We start from the raw sequence: 24,585 nt of genomic DNA on the forward strand, positions 1-24,585 counted from the left end.
TGTGCATTACATTCACCCATTCACACACACATTCATACACCGATGGCAGAGGAAACCATGCAAGGCACCAACCAGCACATCGGGAGCAATTAGGGGTTCAGTGTCTTGCTCAAGGACACCAAATCCGGCCACTCTACCCCTGAGCCACCGCCTGTTATATGTTGCCATGTACTGTACTAACATGGCAACATAGATAGAAATTCTGATTGTGACTTGAAACAAATCAATTCAAACAAATCAAGCCCTCTTCTCATTTAACTGAAATGTTTATTCTAGTAAACAGCACAGACCATGTAGAGAGAGAGGATCACTATTCAAAATAAACCAGAGCGTCTGTTATTCTTTTATTCTTCCATCTACCGATTACACTTCAGCGTAATCATAGTAAATCCTCCAAATAGCGTTTTAAATCAAGTTAAGACTTATTTTTCTTCTCTTTGACTTTGTTATAGGACAAAATGTAACATACATGATACTATACAGATTTTATACACATTGTATGCATCTTATTAAAGACAGCTTGGATTATTCACCTACTGTACGTGGGAAGGGAGGGCGCAGTCTAAGGCAGACCAAACATGGAAACAGGAATGCATCAAGCTTTTGAGATAAAAAAAACCCCAAGTAAAAACAGAACTTAAAAATGACAATTATAAAACATGTCCTCAACTATCTGTATTGGTTGCTTACTAAGCCTCTGCATGTACCAAGCAACAGGGGAACAAGCTAGGTCAAGGGCTTCATTCCAGAAGTAAATATATCCACCGTTTGAAGAATAGAAACCTCAGACGAGCCGACATGACTCGCTTTGTGAAACATTGAACAGAACAGTTAACATTTCAAACATTTTAAATAATGAACAAATAAAGCATAAAAGTATAGTGTGTGCTGGAGTGAAACACTTAAAAATACAGTTTCTGTACCAGGACAGTGGCGGCGGACGTACTTAAATAATTATTAAAAATAAAATAAAAATCAGATTGGATTCACAGGTATCAGGACACAATAAACAATAAAACATAAAAATCTATTGCACAATGGTAGTATCAAAGACGAATACAGCATGAACGGTACAAGTATGTAACAGACAACCCTAGGCAGTACATGGTAAAGGAAGTGGAGCTGAGGTACTAAAGAAACAGAACCGAACTGAAGAACAGATATGCCTCATAAATATGGAATAATAATACCATTTAAACTGAATATCTTGCCATGTCTCATTCATTTCTTCACATTGACACATTGTCATAATCCCGCTGTCCAGGAGAATGTGTGCAAAACAGCTTAACAAGAAGACTAAGCGAAACACACTGAGAACTGGAGTCTCGTCCCACTAGAGCCACAGGTATTACTGACTCCTCAGTCCTGCTAAAGACACATCTGTTCTACATGATCAATTTCTGTTCCTATCTGAACGTTTCACAATGTTTATGCTTTCTGAGCACAGCCAAGACATCTGGCTGTGATTAGAACACCACAGGCAGACTGCATGGGCCTACATTGAAAAGGATACTTGGACATTTAAAAACTTTAGTTTGACATTTTTCCTCGCAAAGCATCCGTCACATTGTTGTGTGTGTGTGTGTGTGTGTGTGGGGGGGGGCTTCTTAAAAAGCACTTAAGTCAACCTGTAAACTGCTAGCTAATGCGGTTAGCATTCTAAATTGAAAAATGCTGACAGCATTAACAAATCAAACAAACAAACTCAATGTCCAGTCACTCTTCGGATCTAATATCACGGAGAGAGAGAGAGAATGCTTTTTATAGTTACAAATCAGTACTTAAGCAACAAAATGGAGACCAATGCAGTACCAATTTCAATGAAAAATGCACATGCTGATTTAGCACTTTCTGGGTAGCAAAGGGACAAAATGATGTGTGTTTCCCCCCCCCCCCCCCCCCAACACAACTGTGACAGTCACAAGTGCATACTGAAGAAAACCAAACTACTATTCAAAATGTCCAACATATCACTTGAAGGTTCAAAGCTAGACAGATCTAGATGCCTGCACGTTATGAAAGCTATGTACAGTACAGCTGAGACAAAGGATAATTGGGCTGTGCACCAGGATACATCTCTCATACATTAACACATCTTCATAATGGCTATATTTTATGATATGTAAACAAGAACAAAAGGAAGAGGCAGTTTGCATTTCTAGCTGGCAGCATTAGTCACTAAACATCAAATCTAACCAAGTATCTCTGCCCGGTTAAGAGTGAATGCATACTACAACGATTGGACTTTTTCCCCTCAAAGGAAAGCAATTAAATACAAATAAATGTGTGGAAGTCACAGTTTTTATGATAGATATTATAAGATGCAGAATTTTGCACCTCATCTCATCATTTGTGACAATTAAGGACAGTGGACTCGGGAGCTACATTTGTTCAGGACACACATTACGTGTGAGCCCTAGTCTGGCATTTCAGTCTCCTCTGCAAAGGCTACCATGAACGCAACCCCAAAGGAAAGTAAATGTCATACCATGACATTTACACTTTTAGCCCGTTACTTTTATCACATGGAACCGGTAAAACGGCTTGTCCTTTAGTTCGCTATAGAAACGGATTGTTAGCATTTAACTGAAACCAAAAGATACGGCAGACCTTATAGGCTATAACCTTGTAGCTAGTACTATCAATGAGGAATGGCAACATGCCTGCATATCCTTTTGTTTATTATTATTCTTAAATTAAGTTCCAGTTTCTTTACATTGCGTAAAAGGTGCCCAGTGATAAAAAAAATAAAGCAACAAATAAAAAAATGTAAACGGTGCGACTAACTTTAGATAATGTAAGTAATGTTTACGTAACATTTAAGTAAGCTTCAGTCAGTAAACACTGACTGAAGCTTGCGACTCTGGTCATGGAGAAATACACACAGATTATATAGCGTCACATATAAAACAGAACACGACCCTACAACAGAGGAGGGCCTTTAAATAAAATACTGATTCGTCTCAAAGTTATAGTCTCCGGCGTTGCGTTCATTACATGACACAAACGTTTCACAGGATAAGTTCACTGGGGAGCAGAAACCCTTGGGTAGCAGTTCAAGTAAAGGAGCAATTCACATAAATATAAAACAAAAGTGAGTGGTTGAACCTATTATGTTGTTGTAACAACAACATCTGACATACCGTGCAACCGACAAACAAAATACATGGCATACGTACATTTCCAATTATAGAGTAATAATAACAGTGACAGTGTGTGGTAGAACAACCTGAATTATTCAGCAGGCCACATCGTTTCAAATCGTCCCTAATTAAGCCCTCTCTCTGCAGCTTGTGCTTGCTGGTCTGACTGTGGAGAACCCAAATGTCTAGTTTCAACTACAAATTAGACAGGAAACAGAAAGCTGATATTTTTCTGAGATTCTTAAAAAAAAAAGGAAACAAAAAAGAAAGTCAGAAACAATAAAATAACACCTGTCAAGACTTGAAATAAGCCTCTTGTAAAAAAAAAAGAAGAATCATTGCGCTTCAAAATGAAACGGTAAAATGTTGAAAAAAAAACAACTCCCTCATCTTCGCCTTTCAGCTACGGATGCACCAATATTAAAATTCTTGGCCCAATACCGATGTTTAAAATAACAATTTAGCCCGATAGCCGTTACTGAATACCGATTATGTTGATTTTGTATTTCGTTTTTATTTCCCCATTTTGTGCCAGGAAAACAAATACAAGTAAATAAATGTTGGGAATCTACAGCTTGGTATAGGATGCAGATGACCAACACGAACAACAGATAAATATCGGCTATACTATACTGCCATCGGTTAGTGTCAGTTTTGTTTTGCAGATACCGGTCCGATATCGGCCGATACCAGCGCTATGTGGGCCGATACATACACCGGTGCAATCCCTACTTTCAGGTGTATTGTGTACAGTCTATAGTTGGTGTTGTGTGGTGCGTGTGTGTCACAGCATTATGATCAATGTACAGCTGTCAAGAGCAGAGGCATAGTTAGCTCCTTTTACCTACAGTATGTACAGTAGAGCCCAGTGACAGAGAGAGACGCACTGTACTAACACCGCCACCACACACCTATAACCTCTCTAGTCTACGCAGTATACCGTCTCTCAAACTCACCGGGGCCAAAGAAAATATATCTGTACAATTTCTCGATATATCAGTTGAAATGATACACTGACGTAATAATTTTAGGCTTGTTATTTACTTATTTTCATTTGCCAGACCACTTTGTCACATCGCGGTTTTTTTTTAGCACTCTTGTTAGCGTTCTCTGCAATTATGGCATAACCCGACCTGGGTCGCCGTGACATGGAAGCAGTGATGGAAACAAGTATTCGAGTTAGTTTACTTAAGTAAAAGTATCAACACCGCAACATAGAAATACTCTGTTACAAGTAAATGGCCGGAATTCAAAATTAGTAAAAGTACAAAAGTATTGGCATGGAAATGTACTTGAAGTACCAACAGTAAAAGTACTCATTATGCAGAATTTCCTATTAAACGTTTTCAAATGTAAATAAACATCTTTTGAAAATAGCAGATCTACAAGATGTAGATCGGCTATTCTCAAAAGCGCCGAAATGTATATATATATAGGGCTGAAGTGGATCATGTATGTTTTATAATAACCCAAATAAAAAATCTACAAAGCAATTAGTAACTAAAGTTTTGTAGCGTATTTGGATCTGAGACGTAGTGGCCGTAAAAGTATTGGGGAAATTGGAAATACTAAAGTAAACTTCAAAATTGCACTTGAGTAAATGTTCTTGGTTACTTAATTTCCACCACTGCCTGGAAGCTAATGTAGCATTATTAGCTTCAATCAGGAACGCTAACCAGCCGTTTTTCTTTTGGCTTTCCCCCCGCACAGTGTGACATGTGCCAAGACAAAACAAATGTCAGTAGAACATTTCACATTCACACACCACACCAGGATGAGCCACGTTGGGAGAGGAGGCGTCACTCCACGACACTGACTGTCTGAAAGCAGAACTGACATTTAAAAAATAAAATAAAAACGCTCTTAAATATCACTGTAGATTCTTTGTTAAAGACTTGAGAATTGATCTCAGTCTTTACAAGCGGGCCAACAGAAGTTGTGGGCTCCCAATCATGGCTCTATACACTCATAAACACGTGATAAAATCACACCACATTCTGAATCATATTATAAGCATAACAACTCAACTATAGAGGGTATGCGCGTGACATCATCGTCAAACCCGGAAGTTATGTAGGACTGAGTGGCAAAAACCTATTTTCTGGCCTTGACAGCCCATGCATCCAAACAGAAAAGTCCTATCTGATTGCATTAAACAATGTGAAACTCACTTTGCCTGTTGCTTTGCCACTCACTTTAAGCATGCGCATAGCCTCTATACTGAATATACACAGATATGAGACATGCCATCACAAACTCAATGGTACGTCCATATATCTCTCCAATTCAATACTTTGGGGGGGGGGGGAGGAAAATCCCTTCTTAAAAGTATAACTTGGCATCTAGGATTGCAGCGTGATCTGTTTCGTCATCAGGCTCACATTTCACTGAGGGGGAAATATTTCTATATTGGCACCTTGCAAAGAGGTATGCTGACACTCGCACGCACGCACGCACGCACGGGTACAGTTAAGTGTCATAATAGTAGAAATGTTTCTCCCCACAGTGTGACTAAAGCTCGAAGAGAAAGAAAACATCACACTGAGCACCAGAAATGTGAAAGCACTGCTTAGACATGAGTCAGCTATAGTCTGTCGTCCGGCCAGTCCGGTGAGTGGAGGCATATTCTCCGACATGAGACGGCCCGTCATTTGGGTCACATACTGTATGCCCTCCCTCTCTCCAGCCTCTCTTCTAGTGCATGTACGCAGTGCATGGATCCAGCAGCTCTCTCTCTCTCTCTCTAGACTCACCTTTCCTCTCCTTTAACCTCTCCTTATTCGTACATTCTGTCCATTCATGTCAACACAGGAGAGTATCATATGGGTGATTGTTTTGTTTGTTTCGAACCTCAAGCTCTGGATTCAGTTCCATGAGTCCCATAGTGGGGAGACAGTTCTATTTTAGTTTTTGTTTTTTTTGCTCAGCCCACCTCAGTTTAGTATTATTATTATTATTATAATTATATATATTTTTTTCTTCCCATTGTTCATTAAGTGATTCAGTGTGGGGAATGTATGTAGAGGAGGCGTCTTCTCTGTGTGTGTGTGTGTGTGTGTGTGCGTGCGTGTGAGGCTGTGTACAGTATCAGTCTATGCATCCGAATAATGAGACTAGTATAGAATGTAGTCTATGAATGTATAGTGTTTGCGCGTGCGTGCGTGTGTGCGTGTGTGTGTGTGTGTGTGTGCGTGTGTGTGTACGTGCTGTGCTGTGTGTCTCTATAGTACTGTGTGTATGGCGGACAGACAGACAGGCTCAGGTCAGAGGTCACGCGTTGGACATCTCGGCCTTGCTGAGAGCGATGGCCAGCTCCAGGTCCTCCTGCTCCTGCTGCCGGAGTCTCTTCAGACGCTCGCGCTCCGCTCGCTCACTCTCCCTCTTCGCCCACTCCAGCTGCTGCGCCTCGTTCCCAAACTGAGAGAGAGAGAGAGAGAGAGAGGTTAATTGTGTTGACTAAGACTTCAGGCCAGTGTTGTTTTCGTCGACTAAAACTAAAGACGAAATTTTTTCGTCGACTACCTTTTTTCACTGACAAAAACTAAATGGAAACTATATGAAAACTAAAGGCTCATTCATTCAGTCTTGATTTTCGGTGGTGGGGTGACCAGTGCATTTACTAGTTGAATAGTCGACTAGTTGCTTAAAGCCCTCATCTGCCATGTGCATTTTCTCATTACCAGGCAACCAGAAATGTATTCTTTATATTATTCATTATGTTCCAATGTTCAATGCCACAAACACAATTAAATCGTTAATCGCAATTATTTGTGGGAAAATGTAATCGTCAACTTAAATCTGTAATCGTGACAGCCTTATTTGTGTTGAGACTTGTGATAAGTGGTCTAGTGCAAAAAATAATCACAACAGAGAATCTTTCTTTTTAAACTTTGTTCAAAAAGTCTTACCTTGACTTTGTCAGGTCCTGGGAGAGAAGGGGATTGCAAAAACAACAGCATTATAAACAAGAAATTCCATCATATCACTGCATTAAAGATAGTGAAATTAAGAGGATGTCCTATTATTTATAGCAGCGGTTTTCAATCCTTTTCGGACATCAAGGTCCATTATTTAATTAACTAGTGTATGTATTGTGAGCTATTTGCGTTTATGAATGTATTTATATATAGGAAGGAATACAGGTGGACCTTGAGACTCTGACCTGTCCATCTGTGTGCCTTCTTCTTGGGCACAAAAAGTTTGAAAACCACCGCTGTAGACGGACTCAGAACAGACTGAACTCAGAGCCCTTTTCCACCGGTTGGTTCCCAATAGGAACCGGATCAGTTCTTAGTCCATGAGCCAGAGCAACCAAAATTGGAACGTTAATTATGAATTGAGTGGGCTAAACGATACCTATATTAAATTGTTTATATCGATCAATATATGTAAATTAATATATGATAACCCTTCCACAGTAGTAGCTTTCTCATATAATTTGTAATACAATAAATCATTGTCTTCGTGTATGTAATCAACTGGGGAAGTTTCATGGTGATAACAATTTAATATAGGTATGGTTTTGCACACTCAATTCATAATTAACATTCCAATTTTGGAGCTCTGGCTCATGGACTAAGAACCAAAAATAACTGAACCGTAACCAAAGGGGCCTCAGTAGTAGGGGTGCACGATTATGAAATTATGATATCCGATTATTTGCAGGGTCATATCTGCCAATACCGATTCTGACCGATTCCGATATTATACAGAGGACCACAATGGAAAGGGGGTTTTGTATATTTGAACTTTTAAAATATCGAACTTACGTCTATTATCTTTCATTACTATTTTACTTGATCGTATGCTCATTTTGCACACTTAGTTTTCACACTGTTGAGATGAGTATTCCGTGTTGAGAACGCTGAGATGAGTTCCTCACTTTAAGGGTCCCAAGAGTGTTTGTTCAGAATGATTGACTATTTCTATAAACCCCCAACAAGTCTCTTCATGCCAGGGGAAACCCTGACAGTGATTACATTTTCTCTGAAACACGCACGCGCGCACAGAGTCAGGCACACGCACACGCACACGCACACACACATCTAAAAACCACAAAAAGGGCTAACACCCTTTCCTGCCCCAGAGAAAGACCACTTCTGCAGCCTGCATTACATTTCTCTGCACACTCTCTCACCACCTACTGAAAAAACACTTCAAAGGCTTTGCTAAACGGGCATGCAATGATGAAGCACAGTGTACGCATAAGAGTATGGTGAAATAACAAGGCCAGCTCTGCCGATATACTAGTGGTAGAATCAGTGCAGAGAGTGTTAGAGAGAGGCAGGGGCTTAAATCCCGTAAGAGGGCACTTTTGGACAAAAATAGCGAAAATAGCAGATCTACAGGCTCACAACGCGTCGCGCTGCGACACGTTGAGAGCTTGTAGATCAGCTAGTTTCGGGGCTCAACTGTGCACTTTTTAGCTAGTGGAGATGCGGTGCACGACGGGGGGGACGGGGGGGGGAGAAGCAATTCTCCTGAACGCTGGCTTCCAGCATGGCATGGAAAGTGGCATTTTGCATTTCTTAGTAGTAAATGCTGCATTCGTGGTCTGGAGAGGACAAGATATTATCTTGTACTGTACGTACAAGATGGACAAGATAATATCTTGTACAGACGAGATATTATCTTGTACGGACGAGATATTATATATTTTGAATGCATGGCCATTCAGGGGCTCCGTAGGTTACAACACTTTTTTTTGTTGTTTTTCTTCTTTGTAATTATTTGTTTGGTCCATTGTTGTCATGATTTGTCACAACTGGAGTTGGCTTCGTACGACGCTTAAAAGGTCTTTAAATAAATACTTTTTGAAATGTCTATGGGGAAAAATGCATTGGGAATTATTTCCTGGGCCTGGCGTGGTCATGCAAGGGGGCGGGACTGCGGCGCTCTATAGTACAATGAGACTAACTTGACGCCGTGGGCGGGGCGAAAGGGTCCTTGCCACTGAATGGATCCGCCAGGTTCTTTTTGTTCTGGAACGGGTCGACAGCTTCGCCCCCGAACGGCTGGAAGGGGTCGCAGGGTTTGGACGGGTCGTTGACACCGGACATGCTCACCGGAGTGCTCTTACCTGGAACATAACGGAAGAACAAGTATTAAACAAACAGCCATCCAGTGTTGTTTTTCTATTTTAGTTTTAGTCATAGTCTCTTGAAGTAGTTTTCATTTAGTTTTAGTCACATTTTAGTCACCTGGAATGTTTCAGTGTTAGTCTAGTTTTAGTCGACAAAATATCATAAGATTTTAGTCGACTAAATCTAGTTGATTTAGTCGACTAAAATGTGTTTTGGCGGGCCTTGATGCCGTCGTAATGACTGATTTTACACTTGCTGAAAATAGGCTAACATTTCTGGTTTTTATCTGTTGACGAAATTGTCAATATATTTACGTTTTCGTCAGTGAAAAAAGATAGTCGACGAACATTCTTCGTCTTAGTTTTAGTCGACGAAAACAACACTGCAGCCATCCCACCCAGAGACAGGCCACAGCTCAGACAGCCTCGTTCTGGTGGCCTTTTTAAAAGGACCCAGTGACATTTTCACTTTTAACCATTTTTATTCTCATTAATAATTACCGGTATATACAGTATGCAATGTGTATACTGTACTTATAACATTGCCAACATTTCTCTTCTAAATGCTATAAGGCATGTCTTTGTCATTACCTTTTTCTACACATATTACAAGGGTTAGCTGAATAAAAATGATTTTTCATAAATAAATGTCAAAGCATCCGTTTAAAGCAGAACATCACTTTCTGCACGTTTCTGGGAGAGCACATTCTAGCTGGATATGAGTTAACCCATTTAGATCTAAGTTCCTTTCTACTAATGTCTTCTAAAACTATGTTTCTATGTCAGTGGTGCTCAAACTATTTCTGGGACCACCGACCACCAGAAGCAAAGATTTGAGTTAAAAATGTTCGCTCTGAAAGAATATATTCAAAGATTTGCGCCACATTTTCACGATTTTTCAAAAATAGCAGACCTACAAGCTCATAGCGCGGCACTCGGTGCCGCGCTATGAGCTTGTAGATCTGCTATTTTTCAGTAGCTAAAGTGTAACCTAAAACACCAAAAGGGGTTCCCGCCCAGAATGGGTTAAGTCAGTTCATATTTCCACCGATGGCGGGCCGCGGAGAGATTGTGAAAGTATTGAATTAGCGTGAGAATAGTTTCTCACATCCTGCGTTATGCGTTTGTGTTGATAGCCCTACTACAGCACCCCAGGTTCCATATCTGATGTTTCCAGGTTCTAAATAAAATAACATTCTCTCTAAACTCGAGCTCTGTCTCTCATATCTCGCCCTCCTTTCTTTAATTTCCCCCTGCTGTGGGAACCTTTGCAAAACCACACTGGTTTCAGGGCCACACGTGCCAGGCTAAGATACACTCGTGAACGCCTGTTCAGCGATCACACGCCTACTATGTGACAAAACAGAATGGCATGGCTTGTGCCATCAGTGTGCGCATCAGTATCATTGCTGTTGGGAGGAAACCACCTAACTCCATTTTTGAGTTTTATTATTATTTTTCTTTTCTTCTTTTGCATAAATCAGTGCTATTGAACACCCTTCATGTCTGTGTGTTGTTTTTCGAAAATATTGAACCAATGAAAAGTAGTAAAAAGCACTAAAAGTAAAAGTATTCATATTGCAGAATGTCACATTTCACAAATTCAAAATGTGTAGAAAATAAACGCGACGCATTGTAGAGCTTGTAGATCGGCTATTTTCAAATGGCTGAAATGTATAGGGTTGAAGTGGTTAATGTACGTTCTCTAATCTAATTTAAATCGCCAAAGTAACTAAAGTTTTCAAATAATTGCAGTGAAGTAAAAGTACAAATTCTGGCTCCGAGATGTAGTAAGTGGAGTAGAAGTAGAAGTGCTGGAAATTGGAAATACTCAAGTAAAGTACAAATACCTCAAAATTGTACTTAAGCACAGTACTTAAGTAAAAGTACTTTCCACCACTGCATTACACCCAAAGCCAATAACTGAACGAGGCCACAACCAACATAATAGTGTATGTGGTGCTTTCCACTTAGACTTTGCATGAACCCAGTGGCTTCTACGGTTTCTCCCCACAGTGTGGTTCACCATCTCACCATGCAGGCACAGCAGACCCATCTCCACATACAAAGGGTTTTGATATTATTATGGGCAAATGCATATCGTATTCAACGATCAAAAATAAATAAAACTTAATTTTGTAATAGCACCTTTTTAAGTAAGAAAAATGTGCTTTTCACAGAACCGGGAAATACAAGACAATATTATGCCATTTAATTGGTACGTATGTACTGAGAGAGCGGCCACATAACAGTAACACACAGTCTCTGCCATCAGCGTGGGAACATTGACAGTACAAAGGAGGTGCTGCTAACCACAGCGAAGTTGTGATATGAACCCACCAGGGTTTAGCTGTGCATTTCACACCCAGATTTCTGAGCAAAGCCGATTATCTGGCAATCAGTCGCTATGTCGGTAAATCTCCCCCACACACGCGCGTGCACACGCACACGCACACGCGCACACACACACACACACACACACACACACACACACACACACACACACACACACACACACACTGTTTAAAAATAACCCAACGCATTCATACTTGTAACCATGAAGTGCCTCTGTGCACGTCCACACAGTCTGTTTTTAGCTGTTGCTGATAGTGATCAGTACATTATTGTCACATCATGTCCAGTCAGTGTGGGAGAAACACAAACACCGTGAGAGAATACAGTATGCGCGTGTCAGTTATTTGAAAGCATATGAGAGGGGACTTGAGTAGTGTTTGTGTGTGTGTGTGTGTGTGTGTGTGTGTGTGTGTGTGTGTGTGTGTGTGTGTGTGTGAGAGAGAGAGTATAAGAGTAAAGAGGAGAAAAAGCAAGATGAGTGACCTGCTGCATTTACACAACCTTTTCCCCACCACAAGACTTATGGCCATGACCTTTTCTCAAACACATAGGCACACGCACACGCGCACGCACACACACACACACACACACACACACACACACACACACACACACACACACACACACACACACACACACACACACACACACACACACACACACACACACACACACACACACACACACACACACACACACAGGAAGTTGTTTATCAGGGTGTGGTTGACAACAACACTGCTGGCAGAACTCAGAGAGGGGGGGGGGGGGGGACAGGCATGGTGGTTCCACGCTGCATGCACTTCAACCTTATACACCGACAGAGTGGATGGGGGAATACGTTGTGTGTAACACAACAATGGTGAACACTGAGCAGTCAGAACACCTGGATGACAGTGAGTTCAGGAATACGTCCACCAGGCCAAAGGCATGTATGCACTGTAGAGGTATTACCCTCTAGCCTCGCTTCTCCTACCTTGAGAGCGATCGATGTTGGAAATAAAGCCAAAGCAAGGCTATACTGTAGCCTTCTTTTGTGGAAAAGCAATGGCTGTGGTTACAGTATTATAGTGGTGTTTATTTAACAAGATTGCGTTATTGCCATTGCTTCTACAACTACGAGTGGGGTGCGACGGCCCTTTCTAAAATTAGATTTCTTTGTTTTGTTTAACAGATCACCACTGCTCTGTTAACTTTTATAAAGGCATGGGTATTTAACTCTACAAATCAACTCATAAAAACCCCATGTGGCTCCAGTTATATCACTTTCATGGCCATTTCAACTGAAAATAGAAACTACAATCCACAGCAACACAGATTAAGTATTTTTCCCCCCGTTTTTTTAAATAGGGCTGAATGTGATATTTGTTTCCTGAATATTTCTATAATTGTCTTTAACCCATTTTGGGCGGGAACCCCTTTTGGTGTTTTAAGCATTGTTATACTTTATCCATTGAAAAATAGCAGATCTACAAGCTCATAGTGCGGCACCGAGTGCCGCACTACGAGCTTGTAGGTCTGCTAAGACCTACAGAAAAATCGTGAAAATGTGGTGCAAATCTTTTACGTTTTTAACTCAAATCTTTGCTTCTGGGAGGTCCCTCCCTGGAACAACACATTTTCAGATGGGGGTCGGTGGCCAATTACATATATTTTGGGGGATCCTTGCCATGAAAATGTTTGAGAACCACTGACATAGAAACATGGGTTTTTCAGAAAACTGACAGGATTTAGAAGACATTTGTAGAATCATTCCCAGGTCAAAATGGGGTAATCACTGAAAGTACTATATAGTGTGGTTCATTGTCAGTTTGGTACATCTGTAAGTCACGTTGGCAGTAAATGCTGCTCAATCTACGTTGTGCCCACAATGACACGGTTTCCTGTTTACAGATCAGAGCGCCAGAGACTAGAGTGGAAAGGTGCAGAAGAATATCACACACGCACGCACGCACACACACACACACACACACACACACACACACACACACACACACACACACACACACACACACACGCTCGCTCGCTCACTCGCTCACTCACTCACTCACTAACTCACTCACTCACTGCACTCACTGCACTCTATCTGAGGTTTATAGTGAGGTGCAGTTGAGCTACGGTGTCTAATCTGCCTATACAGTACGATGGATGAAAATACATCAGCCTGTAATGTGCAATATTTAGTGTGTAATTCTCAAAGTCTACCAATACAATGTCAAAGTTAATTCAGTATCCACTACTCCTGCAACAAACAGCCTTCCTTATATGACTCTATACACAGCAAAGTCCTGAGTGTTAGATTAACTCTGAGAGTGTACAAGTGTAACCAATTGGACCAATACATTTGTACGAATGAACCAATATTGAGCAAGTGCATATCCTATCTCTTGTTCAAATGTAGCAGACAATGATTTTTGTTTTTGTGAATCAAGATTCATAACACAAACTGACTGATTGATTGATTGATTGATTGATTTCAAAACAAGCTGTTTGGCTTCGGGATAAACGAACACTGAGGATTTTACTGTGTATCTGCAAAAGCCACTCTCAAATCACAGGTCCTAACAGAAGCATACATTTCACTGGGATTCAAATCGCAGGTCCTAACAGGAGCATACATTTCACTGGGATTCAAATCACAGGTCCTAACAGGAGCATACATTTCACTGGGATTCAAATCACAGGTCCTAACAGGAGCATACATTTCACTGGGATTCAAATCGCAGGTCCTAACAAAAGCATATTTTACTGGGATTCAAATTGCAGGTCCTAACAGGAGCATACATTTCACTGGGATTCAAATCACAGGTCCTAACAGGAGGGATTCAAATCACAGGTCCTAACAGGAGCATACATTTCACTGGGATCCCTTGCACATGTTATTGTACCACAACACATGATGTAGGAGAAATAGTATAGCAATAAATATAAAAGTTTAAAGGAGAATTCTATCAGAGCTCTGTTTTGTAAGTAATATCTTGTGGAACAACAAAATGTGCATCAGAAGCAAATGTGCAGACAGGGTTACTATGGCTAGGGAACGTCACACCACGTCACGTGGTGGTTTGACATACTTACACTGTCCCGCCCTGTTTCTGCCCAAAGCAATGTCTACAGAGTGGAAAAACACTCACCATTAAGACCAATTCATATTAGGGTTGTATGTATCACTTGACAAAAATGATGCAATGATGATTAAATAAGGAACCCCTTTTTTGGCTTACCTGATATTATGACACATTCAAAAAAGAGTTGAAAGTCCTTCAATCTCTAGCCCAAACTTTCACTATGGCTATTATATCCGAGCACATTGTTTAGCGTGTATATTGGATGACAACGGAGAATACTAGAGAATGGACGTTCCGGTGTCACACACCGCTTAACCATTGGTTCCCAACCTTTTTATACTGAAGTACCACCTCAGAAAATATTTGTCTCTCCGAGCACCACCAATAACCGATGTTAAAATACAGGAGCGTAGACCTGCCCTTTTTGTTCCATTCCTAAGCCAATAATGCTGCTGCTCTGACAAAACTCTGTCTAATCACTAATCAGTCTAATGTGATTAATCTGTTCTGAAATCTTCTATTAACGTCTATGTGTGCTGTTATATAAATATATATTTTTGGGAGACTCCTCTGTGTGCCACCAGAGGGGGGCTCAAGTACCACCAGTGGTACTAGTACCAGTGGTTGGGAACATCTTAACCCACTACTGCCTGAAAACATGATCCAAATCATCTCAATACGGGAGACGGGGAACTGCCAGGGGAAATGAAGAAAGAAAGATGGCTGAATGGCTCCCTGTGTACCACCACTAGCAAGCCACTGGTATTGTTTGTATCATGAAGCACACAGTTAACCGTCTCATGCATGCAGCACAGTTGGAATGCTGATTTTGCCTAAGCGGTTTGATTGGTTGGCTGGAACCTCGCTTGTTACGCAACGGGGCTGTTACTGACTCCCTCAACGACCTGTCCTCCTGTAACCTCTAAACGTCTCTGACTCACAGCTAGGAGGTTCGGCCGGGGTCTGGGACAGTGCTTCTCAACCAGTGGTCCTTGAGGAGGTTTCCAGGTGGTCCCCAGTTAAATGATGGAAGAGTTGGGTAGCCAAATGGACCCTTATTAGATATTTAACTGTGTAAAATGAAACTAAATGGACCCGCACAGGTCCATTTGAGGTTGAGTTTAATTAACATCTGCATTACTTCATTTACAAGAACAGAAGTCTACACATGTAGAAGAGAAGAGAATGTAGAAGAGTTGTTATTTTCAATCAACATTTGCCTGTTATCCCTCCTAATGGTACCAACATCAACTCAGCATGCGAGAGGCTAAATCTCATCAAATGGTGGTCAAGTACTGTAGATCAAATGCCCAATAAATAATGGGCCTTCAGATGGAAAAGGTTGAAAACCAACTGGCCTAGGAGGAACACTCTGTGACTCACCACTAGGAGGTTTGGGTCTATAGGAGGAACACTCTGTGACTCACCACTAGGAGGTTTGGGTCTATAGGAGGAACACTCTGTGACTCACCACTAGGAGGTTTGGGCCTATAGGAGGAACACTCTGTGACTCACCACTAGGAGGTTTGGGCCTATAGGATGAACACTCTGTGACTCACCACTAGGAGGTTTGGGCCTATAGGATGAACACTCTGTGACTCACCACTAGGAGGTTTGGGTCTATAGGATGAACACTCTGTGACTCACCGCTAGGAGGTTTGGGTCTATAGGAGGAACACTCTGTGACTCACCACTAGGAGGTTTGGGTCTACTCTATAGGATGAACACTCTGTGACTCACCACTAGGAGGTTTGGGTCTATAGGAGGAACACTCTGTGACTCACCGCTAGGAGGTTTGGGTCTATAGGAGGAACACTCTGTGACTCACCACTAGGAGGTTTGGGCCTAGGAGGAACACTCTTCTTCGGCGGTAGAGCCGGCGTGTCATTCTTCCTGCTGAAAGGGTCGTCCACAAACCCTGGCTGCAGAAGAAGAAGAAGACGACACACATGCAGTACATGGGTGAGAGAGGAAGACGTACTCGCTTTGAACTGCTGAGGAGGCCTGCCTTGACTGGGACAGTTGGTTTGACAAGGATTGACAAGGACCTCTCTCTCTCTCCCCCTCTGCGGAAAACCTCTCGTGAGCCAGGTGTCCTTGCAACCCTTCCCTGTATCCTTTGATACACATGCCTTTTTCACCTGACTGACAGGTTTCACAGGGAGGCATAGGGAGGCATAGCATAGTTCCGCATCGTGCTAAACAGACGCCCCTGAATCAACTTGTGGGAGTCGCTATAGTGCAGTAGTCAAGACAACTATTCCACAATCTCTGAATGCTAGTATATCTAGGGCTGTATTTTGCGTGTCTTAAGTACCAGGTCTTATTACCTAACTTGAGAACTACTGTTCAATGCCATTTGGCTATTCTGAGTGGCCAAAGAGCATTGATCACGCCTCCAGGTCTTTAGTTTACTCAAGTTAGGTAATAAGACCTGGTACTTAAGACACGCAAAATACAGCCCATAGTCTGCAACTACAGCTCCCAAAATCAGAGTAATCTGTTTATCATTTCCGTTCATATCATTAGAGCTTATTTTTTTATTTCCATTTCTGCTAAGCAGCAAGCTACATTATGCTTAGATGATTTATATTTATATTAGGATAAATCTGTGCTACTGTAAAGACGAAACGGAAGTGGGGAGGAGGCTTCACTTCCGCTTCATATTTTTCATATTTCATGTTTTAATTTTCTTTTCATTTCATATTTTTCTATAAGTTTATACAGACTTATAGCATGTTACGTAGACAGCACTAGAATTGCATTTGATGTAGTCATAGCACTTTATAGTACATAAATTATGTATAGTATAGTGTATATAGTTTATATATAGTTTCATTATATAGATACTCCACTGTTACGTTCTTAGCTTACGCATGTTTCATGATAACTACATTTATGTATGTGATGTATCGCCATGCTTTTGTTATTGCTTAATGGATAAAGAGCGTCTGCTAAATGCCTCAATTGTAAATTGTACTCATGATCAGAGCTCCCGTTGCTCCAGACTGTATGACGGAAGCATTTGGAAATTGTGAGAGGCAACGCGAGTCTGGCCACGCAAGACTACTAGTGCAGCAACAGAGATTGCCACCCCCTCCCCGCCCGGCTCCCCCCGAGAACACACCCAAATGTTATGTTTGTTGAAGCGCCGAGCCAAGCCGGATGCACCGCGGACGGTTCAAATACCTGCGGCACCGGGCAGGAAACTTTCCTCTGCGCTATAGCCGGATGTCCCTTGAATTCTATTTGAATCCATTGAGACCTGAGGTCAAATCTAAATCATGACAGCTTTCTGAAAAACCTATGTTTCTGTATCAGTGGTGCTCAAACTATTTCATGTGAAGGAACACCAAACTTATATGTATAATTGGCCGCGACCCCAATCTGAAAGTACAGTATGTTGTTCCAGGGAACAACCCCCAAGAAGCAAAGATGTGAGTTAAAAACGTTCGCTCTGAAAGAATAGATATTCAAAGATTTTTTTTGCAGAGCTTGTAGATCTGCTCTTTTTCAATAGCTAAAGTATAACACAATGCTTAAAACAAAGACTAGACCCTCGTTTATATCTTCCGACCATAACTAATACAGACATAACGAGAGCAAAACTAAACATGGCATTAAAGCCGGTCATACCGGTCAGTTTATTTCATGGTGGTCAGACGTGTTTTAACCCATTTTAGGCAGGAACCCCTTTTGGTATTAGCATTATGTTATGCTTTAGCTATTGAAAAATAGCAGATCTACAAGCTCATAGCGCTATGAGCTTGTAGATCTGCTATTTTTCAAAAAATCGAAGACATTTTCTCAGGTCAGAATGGGTTAATAATGAAACTTTCAGGATGTAATAGACATTTTTTTAATCTGATCTCAGGTCAGAATGGGTTAAATCTTTTTTGGATGGATGGGTCGGTGTACCTTCTGATAATCTGGAAGCCAGCTGGCCCGGCCGCCTTCGAAAGGGTCTCCTCTGGGCTTGGTGGACATGTGGCTGAAGTCTGCGAAGCCCCCCGTGCTGTTACTGCTGCCGCTGCTGAAGGAACTGCTGCCAAACGGGTCTAACGTTCCAAAGAGATCTGGAAAACAATAAGTATATGAAAGAAAGAATGTATAAGACCTGAGAACAGATTCTATACAAATGAAGAAGTTTTCTGGTTCTCAAATATTTTCAGGTCAAAGACCCCCGAAAATATATGTAATTGGCCGTCGACCCCTCATTTGAAAATATGTTGTTCCTGGCCAGGACTAGGCCAGATCACAGCCCATATGGGGATTATCTTTACGTTCAGGACTAGGCCAGATCACAGCCCATATGGGGATTATCTTTACGTTCAGGACTAGGCCAGATCACAGTATATGGGGATGATCTTTACGTTCAGGACTAGGCCAGATCACAGCCCATATGGGGATGATCTTTACGTTCAGGACTAGGCCAGATCACAGCATATGGGGATGATCTTTACGTCATTTCCAGGACGAAATAATAGTTTAAATAATATAGCTTATTCTGGGCCAGATCTGACTAGTTATGAAACGACTTAAGTTGATCTGGCCTCGATCGGACTCTCTCTGGTTCATCCAGGGACGTCCGTCTTAGTGGGTAAAATGTATGTCGGTTGAAATCAGGTCATATTCTGGGTCAGATGTGATTAGTCTTGGTTTGACTTGATTTGCCCCCAATCGAGACGTCACTAATTCGCCCAGGTCTTGACCGTGCTCGCTGGGAGGAAATGAAAAGTAGCAAAAGTAGCTTTAGTATGAATCTGTAGTGCGTGCGTGTGTGTGTGTGTGTGTGTGTGTGTGTGTGTGTGCGGGGGGGGGGGGGGGGGGTGACCTTTAAGAACAAATAATGACACAGAGTCAACGGATATGACACCTTTCCTCCGTGGCCATGCATGGTTTAATAGGCAGACCAACATGGGAACCCGAGCCAGTGGAAACAGTGAGTGCTGTCTCTGTACTGAGAGAGGCTATAGTGTTCCTGCAATCACAGAGCGGCATTCCAGCGCTGCCGCGTTGCCCCCCTACAGAACCCAGTGTGTATGTGTTTGTGTGGACTAGATTAATATCCTGGGGAAAATGAAAGGGCTTTTCTTGCGCTCGAGCGGAGCACAGGCGACCAATTGAGACTTTGTTGGTTGGTCTTTTTTTATTTTTACGAGCAGCCCGGCGCTCTGACTGATGCCAGGCATCTGGGTTTCCCCTGTGTTCATTCTGCAGAGGTGGGCTACCCATTTGAGGATATGATTAAAAAGAATACACACACACACACGTCACACACACGTCACTCACACACACACACACACACACACACACACACACACACACACACACACACACACACACACACACACACACGCACACACACACACACACACACACACACACACACACACACACAAGGCCTGGGGTTCTCAACGTTTTTGGCTGGGGACCCCCCAAAATGCTTTGTCCATGTCCCGCGGCTTAAACAGAAAATAACACTTCTAAAAATAACACCAACTCATCACATTAACACCCCGAACGCCCGGGGTTATTTAATCCATTAAATCATAGCGCCCAGCCATTTATAGCAGTGCAGCACTTTTACCGACGGACCCGATGTTATCCCCGATGTGGCTGAAGTAGCTAGATGTAGCCAAAACACTCTAGAGGCGATCGACAACAACGGGAGGTATGATTCATTCTACCGCAACTAGCGACTTCACTATTCATTGCACTGTTGTTGTTGCTGGACTGTCTTGTCCTGTTTTGCACTTGTCCTAATGTTGTATAACTGCACTCTGCTGTCCACCAAACCAAATTCCTAACATGTTTACATGTCATGGCAATAAAGGCTTCTGAACGGGGTTTTTTCGGTCTCATCGGCTAAACATGGGGGGAACATTTCCGATGACGTCCCACTGTACCACAACAGACGCTCCCAGCCTGTGGAGCGATGCGATCGGTTTTGATATCAATAATCTCCGTCTTTTGAATCAATCTTTGTCCTGGGCGTCGGACGTTACTAATTGAAAGGGCGAAGAACAACCCGTACCCTGTTACAGTAAAATAATTGGTGTAAAAAACACATGAATGGGATGGGAGGTCCTACATAAAATTATGTTTAATCTGAAATGCATAATACTCATGGATGTAAAACATGTAAACAGGTGGTCTATTCTCTGATGATAGACTGAATGAAAGGGGGAAAAGTGTATAGTGTTAGTGTACTGTATGCAGAAAACCAGTGGCAGACAGACATGTTGTACAGTGTATGTAGAAACGGGATTAACAGAAAACGTCATACCTGGCCCTTTGGGTTTTGGACTGGTTGAAGAGAACGGGTCACCGCCTGTAAAGTGACCGGGCGGCTGTGGGAAGCATCGGAAGATGTGTTAGCAATAGCTTATTGCAAATAATCACACGTAATATTCAACGTTTTTTATATTCCTACTGAAAGGAACACACTGGTTGTCTGGCATGCTTAACTTTCTGATAACAACTCACGTTATGCTTGAAATACTGTGGTTTGTGTAAGTACATTTCATTTCAGTACGTCGTAAGTAGTAAGTACATTTAACTGCAGAGATTTGAAACCTGCTTCAAATCATCCAACACACTACAGTTTATTGCATCATTACGCTATTGTTGTGTTCAAATTCAAAATTCAAATGTCTGTGACTGATTAACGGCACAGTGTTGTTAAGCTAACATTGACTCAATTAATCATGTATGTTTGTTAACATTTTAGTGACTGAGGACAGAATACTAGCAAATATACGACAACCACTACCTCTAAAAATGAAACAATTAACACTAACAGAAGAGCATTTCTATGCTCATGTGCGAAGCTGTGATTAGATAATGAAATGTTTAGACCAGTATGGACCTTTAACTACAATCTTATCTTACAAGGGGAAAGTGGCAGAAGTGGAGTTATCGCGCAACCGCTATCACTGCCCCCACTTTCCACTTTGCATTGCTATGGTTGCGCCCATTCCATCTCTAATTATCACATGTCAGTATAGCCACCAGCTCCATAACACACTTGCGCCGCGCTATTGGCATTGCTCCCTATACCATCTCTGCCATATGCATTGTCTTTGCCCCATTTCGCGTGTGCAGAAAAACACACCCGAGCCCTCCGGAAGCCAACGCCATTAGCCGATCACGTGACACTAGTGCAATGCATGTTGGGTTACAGGTGCATGATGACGGGAAGCCGATTTATTAGAGTGCGCCACAGGCGCACCACATTTCCACACTGAGGCTTGTGTCCATACATGCTCTCTAAACGGAAACATGTTGCTTCACATTCACACCTGGAAGCTACTGGTGTGAAACCACAACACTGCTGCAGTGTTGCATGGTTGAGGAGTGTCTGAATATGCTAGGAGTCCAGTGCCTCGTTCAGTAGCCCATCAATGCTACATGATGATTGAGTATCAATTGTTTCTTATTTCACTTTTCCTACTTCTCACAGACGCACCTCTCTAACTTCTAGACTATACCCCATGCAGTCCAATTATTCAAAATTCTTGTCCGAGATCCACATAACAAACAGACCTTAGGGGGTAACGTGGCACTTTTACTGAAGGGGTCCGCCGTGGAGAACGGATCTGGCTTCGTGGTTTTCTTGAAGAAATCCTCAGACGAGGCCTTGAAGGGATCCGTTTCTTTAAAGGGATCTCCCCCGAAAGGATCTGAGGGAAAGACAGGAGACGTCAGTCAGCTGGTGTTCAGATATTACTCGCTATTTTTGAAAAAGTGCTTGGCTTCCGTCTGTCGATTTTGATATAACGCTTATTACCCGTGGTGCCGCGGGTTCGGCGATCAAAGGGTAATTATGATAACACGCGGTGCCGCGGGCCATGGCGACAAGGGTGTTAATGCCACAACGGATCCTAGGACCCCATTTAGAAACGTGTGTAAGGTCTGTGCGAATATGTTCGTACATAGCAATAAAAGAGTTGAGGGTTATTCATCATGAACCCACGACAGTCCTGAAGTGGCTCAACGAATCTCCAGGTTGCAAACGTTGACAAACACTTTAACAAACGCCTGCGTGTTATTATGTGGGACTAACGAGAAACAGGCGGTTGATACTGTAGCAACATTACGCATCTCATTAATGTTGTTCTATGGGCCAGCTGGGTCAGCTAATTATGCTAAGGGTCAGAGTAAAGTCTATGTAAACGCAGGCATGGGTGAGAGGTCAGGAAGCAAATATCAGTCTCTTTAACCTCACATGTTCAATAATATTGCCGTTGCCGTTTATGAATATTTACTCTGGTCTTCTTGGAATGCAAGACGGGTTGAGGAGAGTTTGTGCTAGTGGGACTTAGTTCCAATAGGTAACAGAAAGGGGGAGTGGTTTCAGAACCACTTGAAAATAACTTCATGATAATTATGAGCAACAAGCATCTATTATCCTGTTAAAATCATGTGTTATACTGACTGTAGTCTCACGTAGCCAGACAACTATTCCACAATCTCCGAATGCTATATAGCAGGGGTTCCCAAACTTTTTTGGACCAGGTACCCCTTTTGGGGTAGATATTTTTCCAGGTACCCCCTCATCCTCGCAACACGGATAACAAATAAATGTAGGCGTCTAAATGTATACAGACGTCTAAATGTAGACGTCTAAATGTAGACGCTAAATGTAGACGTATAAATGTAGACGTCTAAATGTAGACGTCTAAATGTGTACGTCTTCTCTTATGGGGGTCCCTGGCATATCTTTTCAAATGGGGGTCCACGGGCTAAGTAGTGTCAATTTGGGGGTCCTTGACATGAAAAAGTTTGGGAACCACTGCTTTAAACACTTTAGCACTTTATGAACATGAACAAAATAGATGGGTCCCCCCTGGAACTCCCTCAGGTACCCCTGGGGGTCCCCGGACCCCACTTTGGGAACCACTGCTATATAGAGTCTGGACCTATAGGCCCCATGAGCTGAGTAACTAGACTCTGATCAACCCATACCGCTCACAGACTATCTAGACTCTGATCAACCCATACCGCTCTGCGCTCGCAGACTTCGCACCATCGAAAGCATCCACACCTACTACAGACTAGAACTACTGCATCACAGCTGATGCTCTGTCTCACAATCTAACAAGTATATTGTTGCAAATAGCCTGCAGGATGCAGGCTATTTGCAACAATATACTTGTTAGATTGTGAGCATGAGAACAGAAGCGTGGATCCACCGCCCACTAATGACAAATATTATATAGCAGCTATGGATATTCTATTACACAGTCAAATGTAGTCGTATTTTTAGTACGCTTTCAGAGATGAACTAAGTACCATTTTACTGTGTATAGAATGCGTGTGCATGTTGAAAATAAACCAGTCTCTTCTTCCCCCAAATAAATACCTGTGGAGGCGGGCGGCTGCTTTGCAAAGGGATCATTTTGGAAAGGGTCTCCTATCAGGAATCAAGGGGGGGGCAGGAAGGAAGCAGGAAGAAAAGGAGGAAGAAGGGAAGGGAAGGAGACAGTCAGAAACTAGTCCAAGTTGAGGATATATAACAAATAAATAAGCTTAGAGAATGTCCAGACGGGAGGTGGACAGAACATGAATTAGATTAAAGGCATCTGTAAACAAACAAACAAGAGAGCAGAGGAAAGGAGATGAGTGGAGAGTAGAGGAAAGGAGATGAGTGGAGAGTAGAGGAAAGGAGATGAGTGGAGAGGAGAGGAAAGGAGATGAGTGGAGAGTAGAGGAAAGGAGATGAGTGGAGAGTAGAGGAAAGGAGATGAGTGGAGAGCAGAGGAAAGGAGATGAGTGGAGAGCAGAGGAAAGGAGATGAGTGGAGAGTAGAGGAAAGGAGATGATGAGATGAGTGGAGAGTAGAGGAAAGGAGATGAGTGGAGAGCAGAGGAAAGGAGATGAGTGGAGAGTAGAGGAAAGGAGATGATGAGATGAGTGGAGAGTAGAGGAAAGGAGA

At 42.2% G+C, this 24,585-nt stretch overlaps 1 protein-coding gene across 2 annotated transcripts in view; it reads right to left on the bottom strand.

Annotated features, from left to right (window-relative positions):
* Positions 1–288: 288 nt before the first annotated feature.
* LOC308319431 (epidermal growth factor receptor substrate 15-like 1) overlaps positions 289–24,585 on the bottom strand; it is a 57,718-nt gene continuing 33,421 nt past the window's right edge. For both annotated transcript variants that reach the window (XM_080769509.1, XM_080769508.1), the window contains 8 exons: positions 24,013–24,063; positions 22,194–22,330; positions 20,935–20,998; positions 18,564–18,721; positions 16,474–16,567; positions 9,061–9,222; positions 7,052–7,068; positions 289–6,560 (listed from right to left, as the gene is read on the bottom strand). In XM_080769509.1, coding sequence (XP_080625635.1) covers positions 6,414–6,560; positions 7,052–7,068; positions 9,061–9,222; positions 16,474–16,567; positions 18,564–18,721; positions 20,935–20,998; positions 22,194–22,330; positions 24,013–24,063 — 830 coding nt within the window. In that variant the 3' untranslated portion in view covers positions 289–6,413. The remainder of the gene's footprint in view (positions 6,561–7,051; positions 7,069–9,060; positions 9,223–16,473; positions 16,568–18,563; positions 18,722–20,934; positions 20,999–22,193; positions 22,331–24,012; positions 24,064–24,585) is intronic.

This window comes from Protomyctophum bolini (assembly GCF_963924005.1).
Source record: "Protomyctophum bolini genome assembly, chromosome: 8".
Taxonomy (NCBI): domain Eukaryota; kingdom Metazoa; phylum Chordata; class Actinopteri; order Myctophiformes; family Myctophidae; genus Protomyctophum; species Protomyctophum bolini.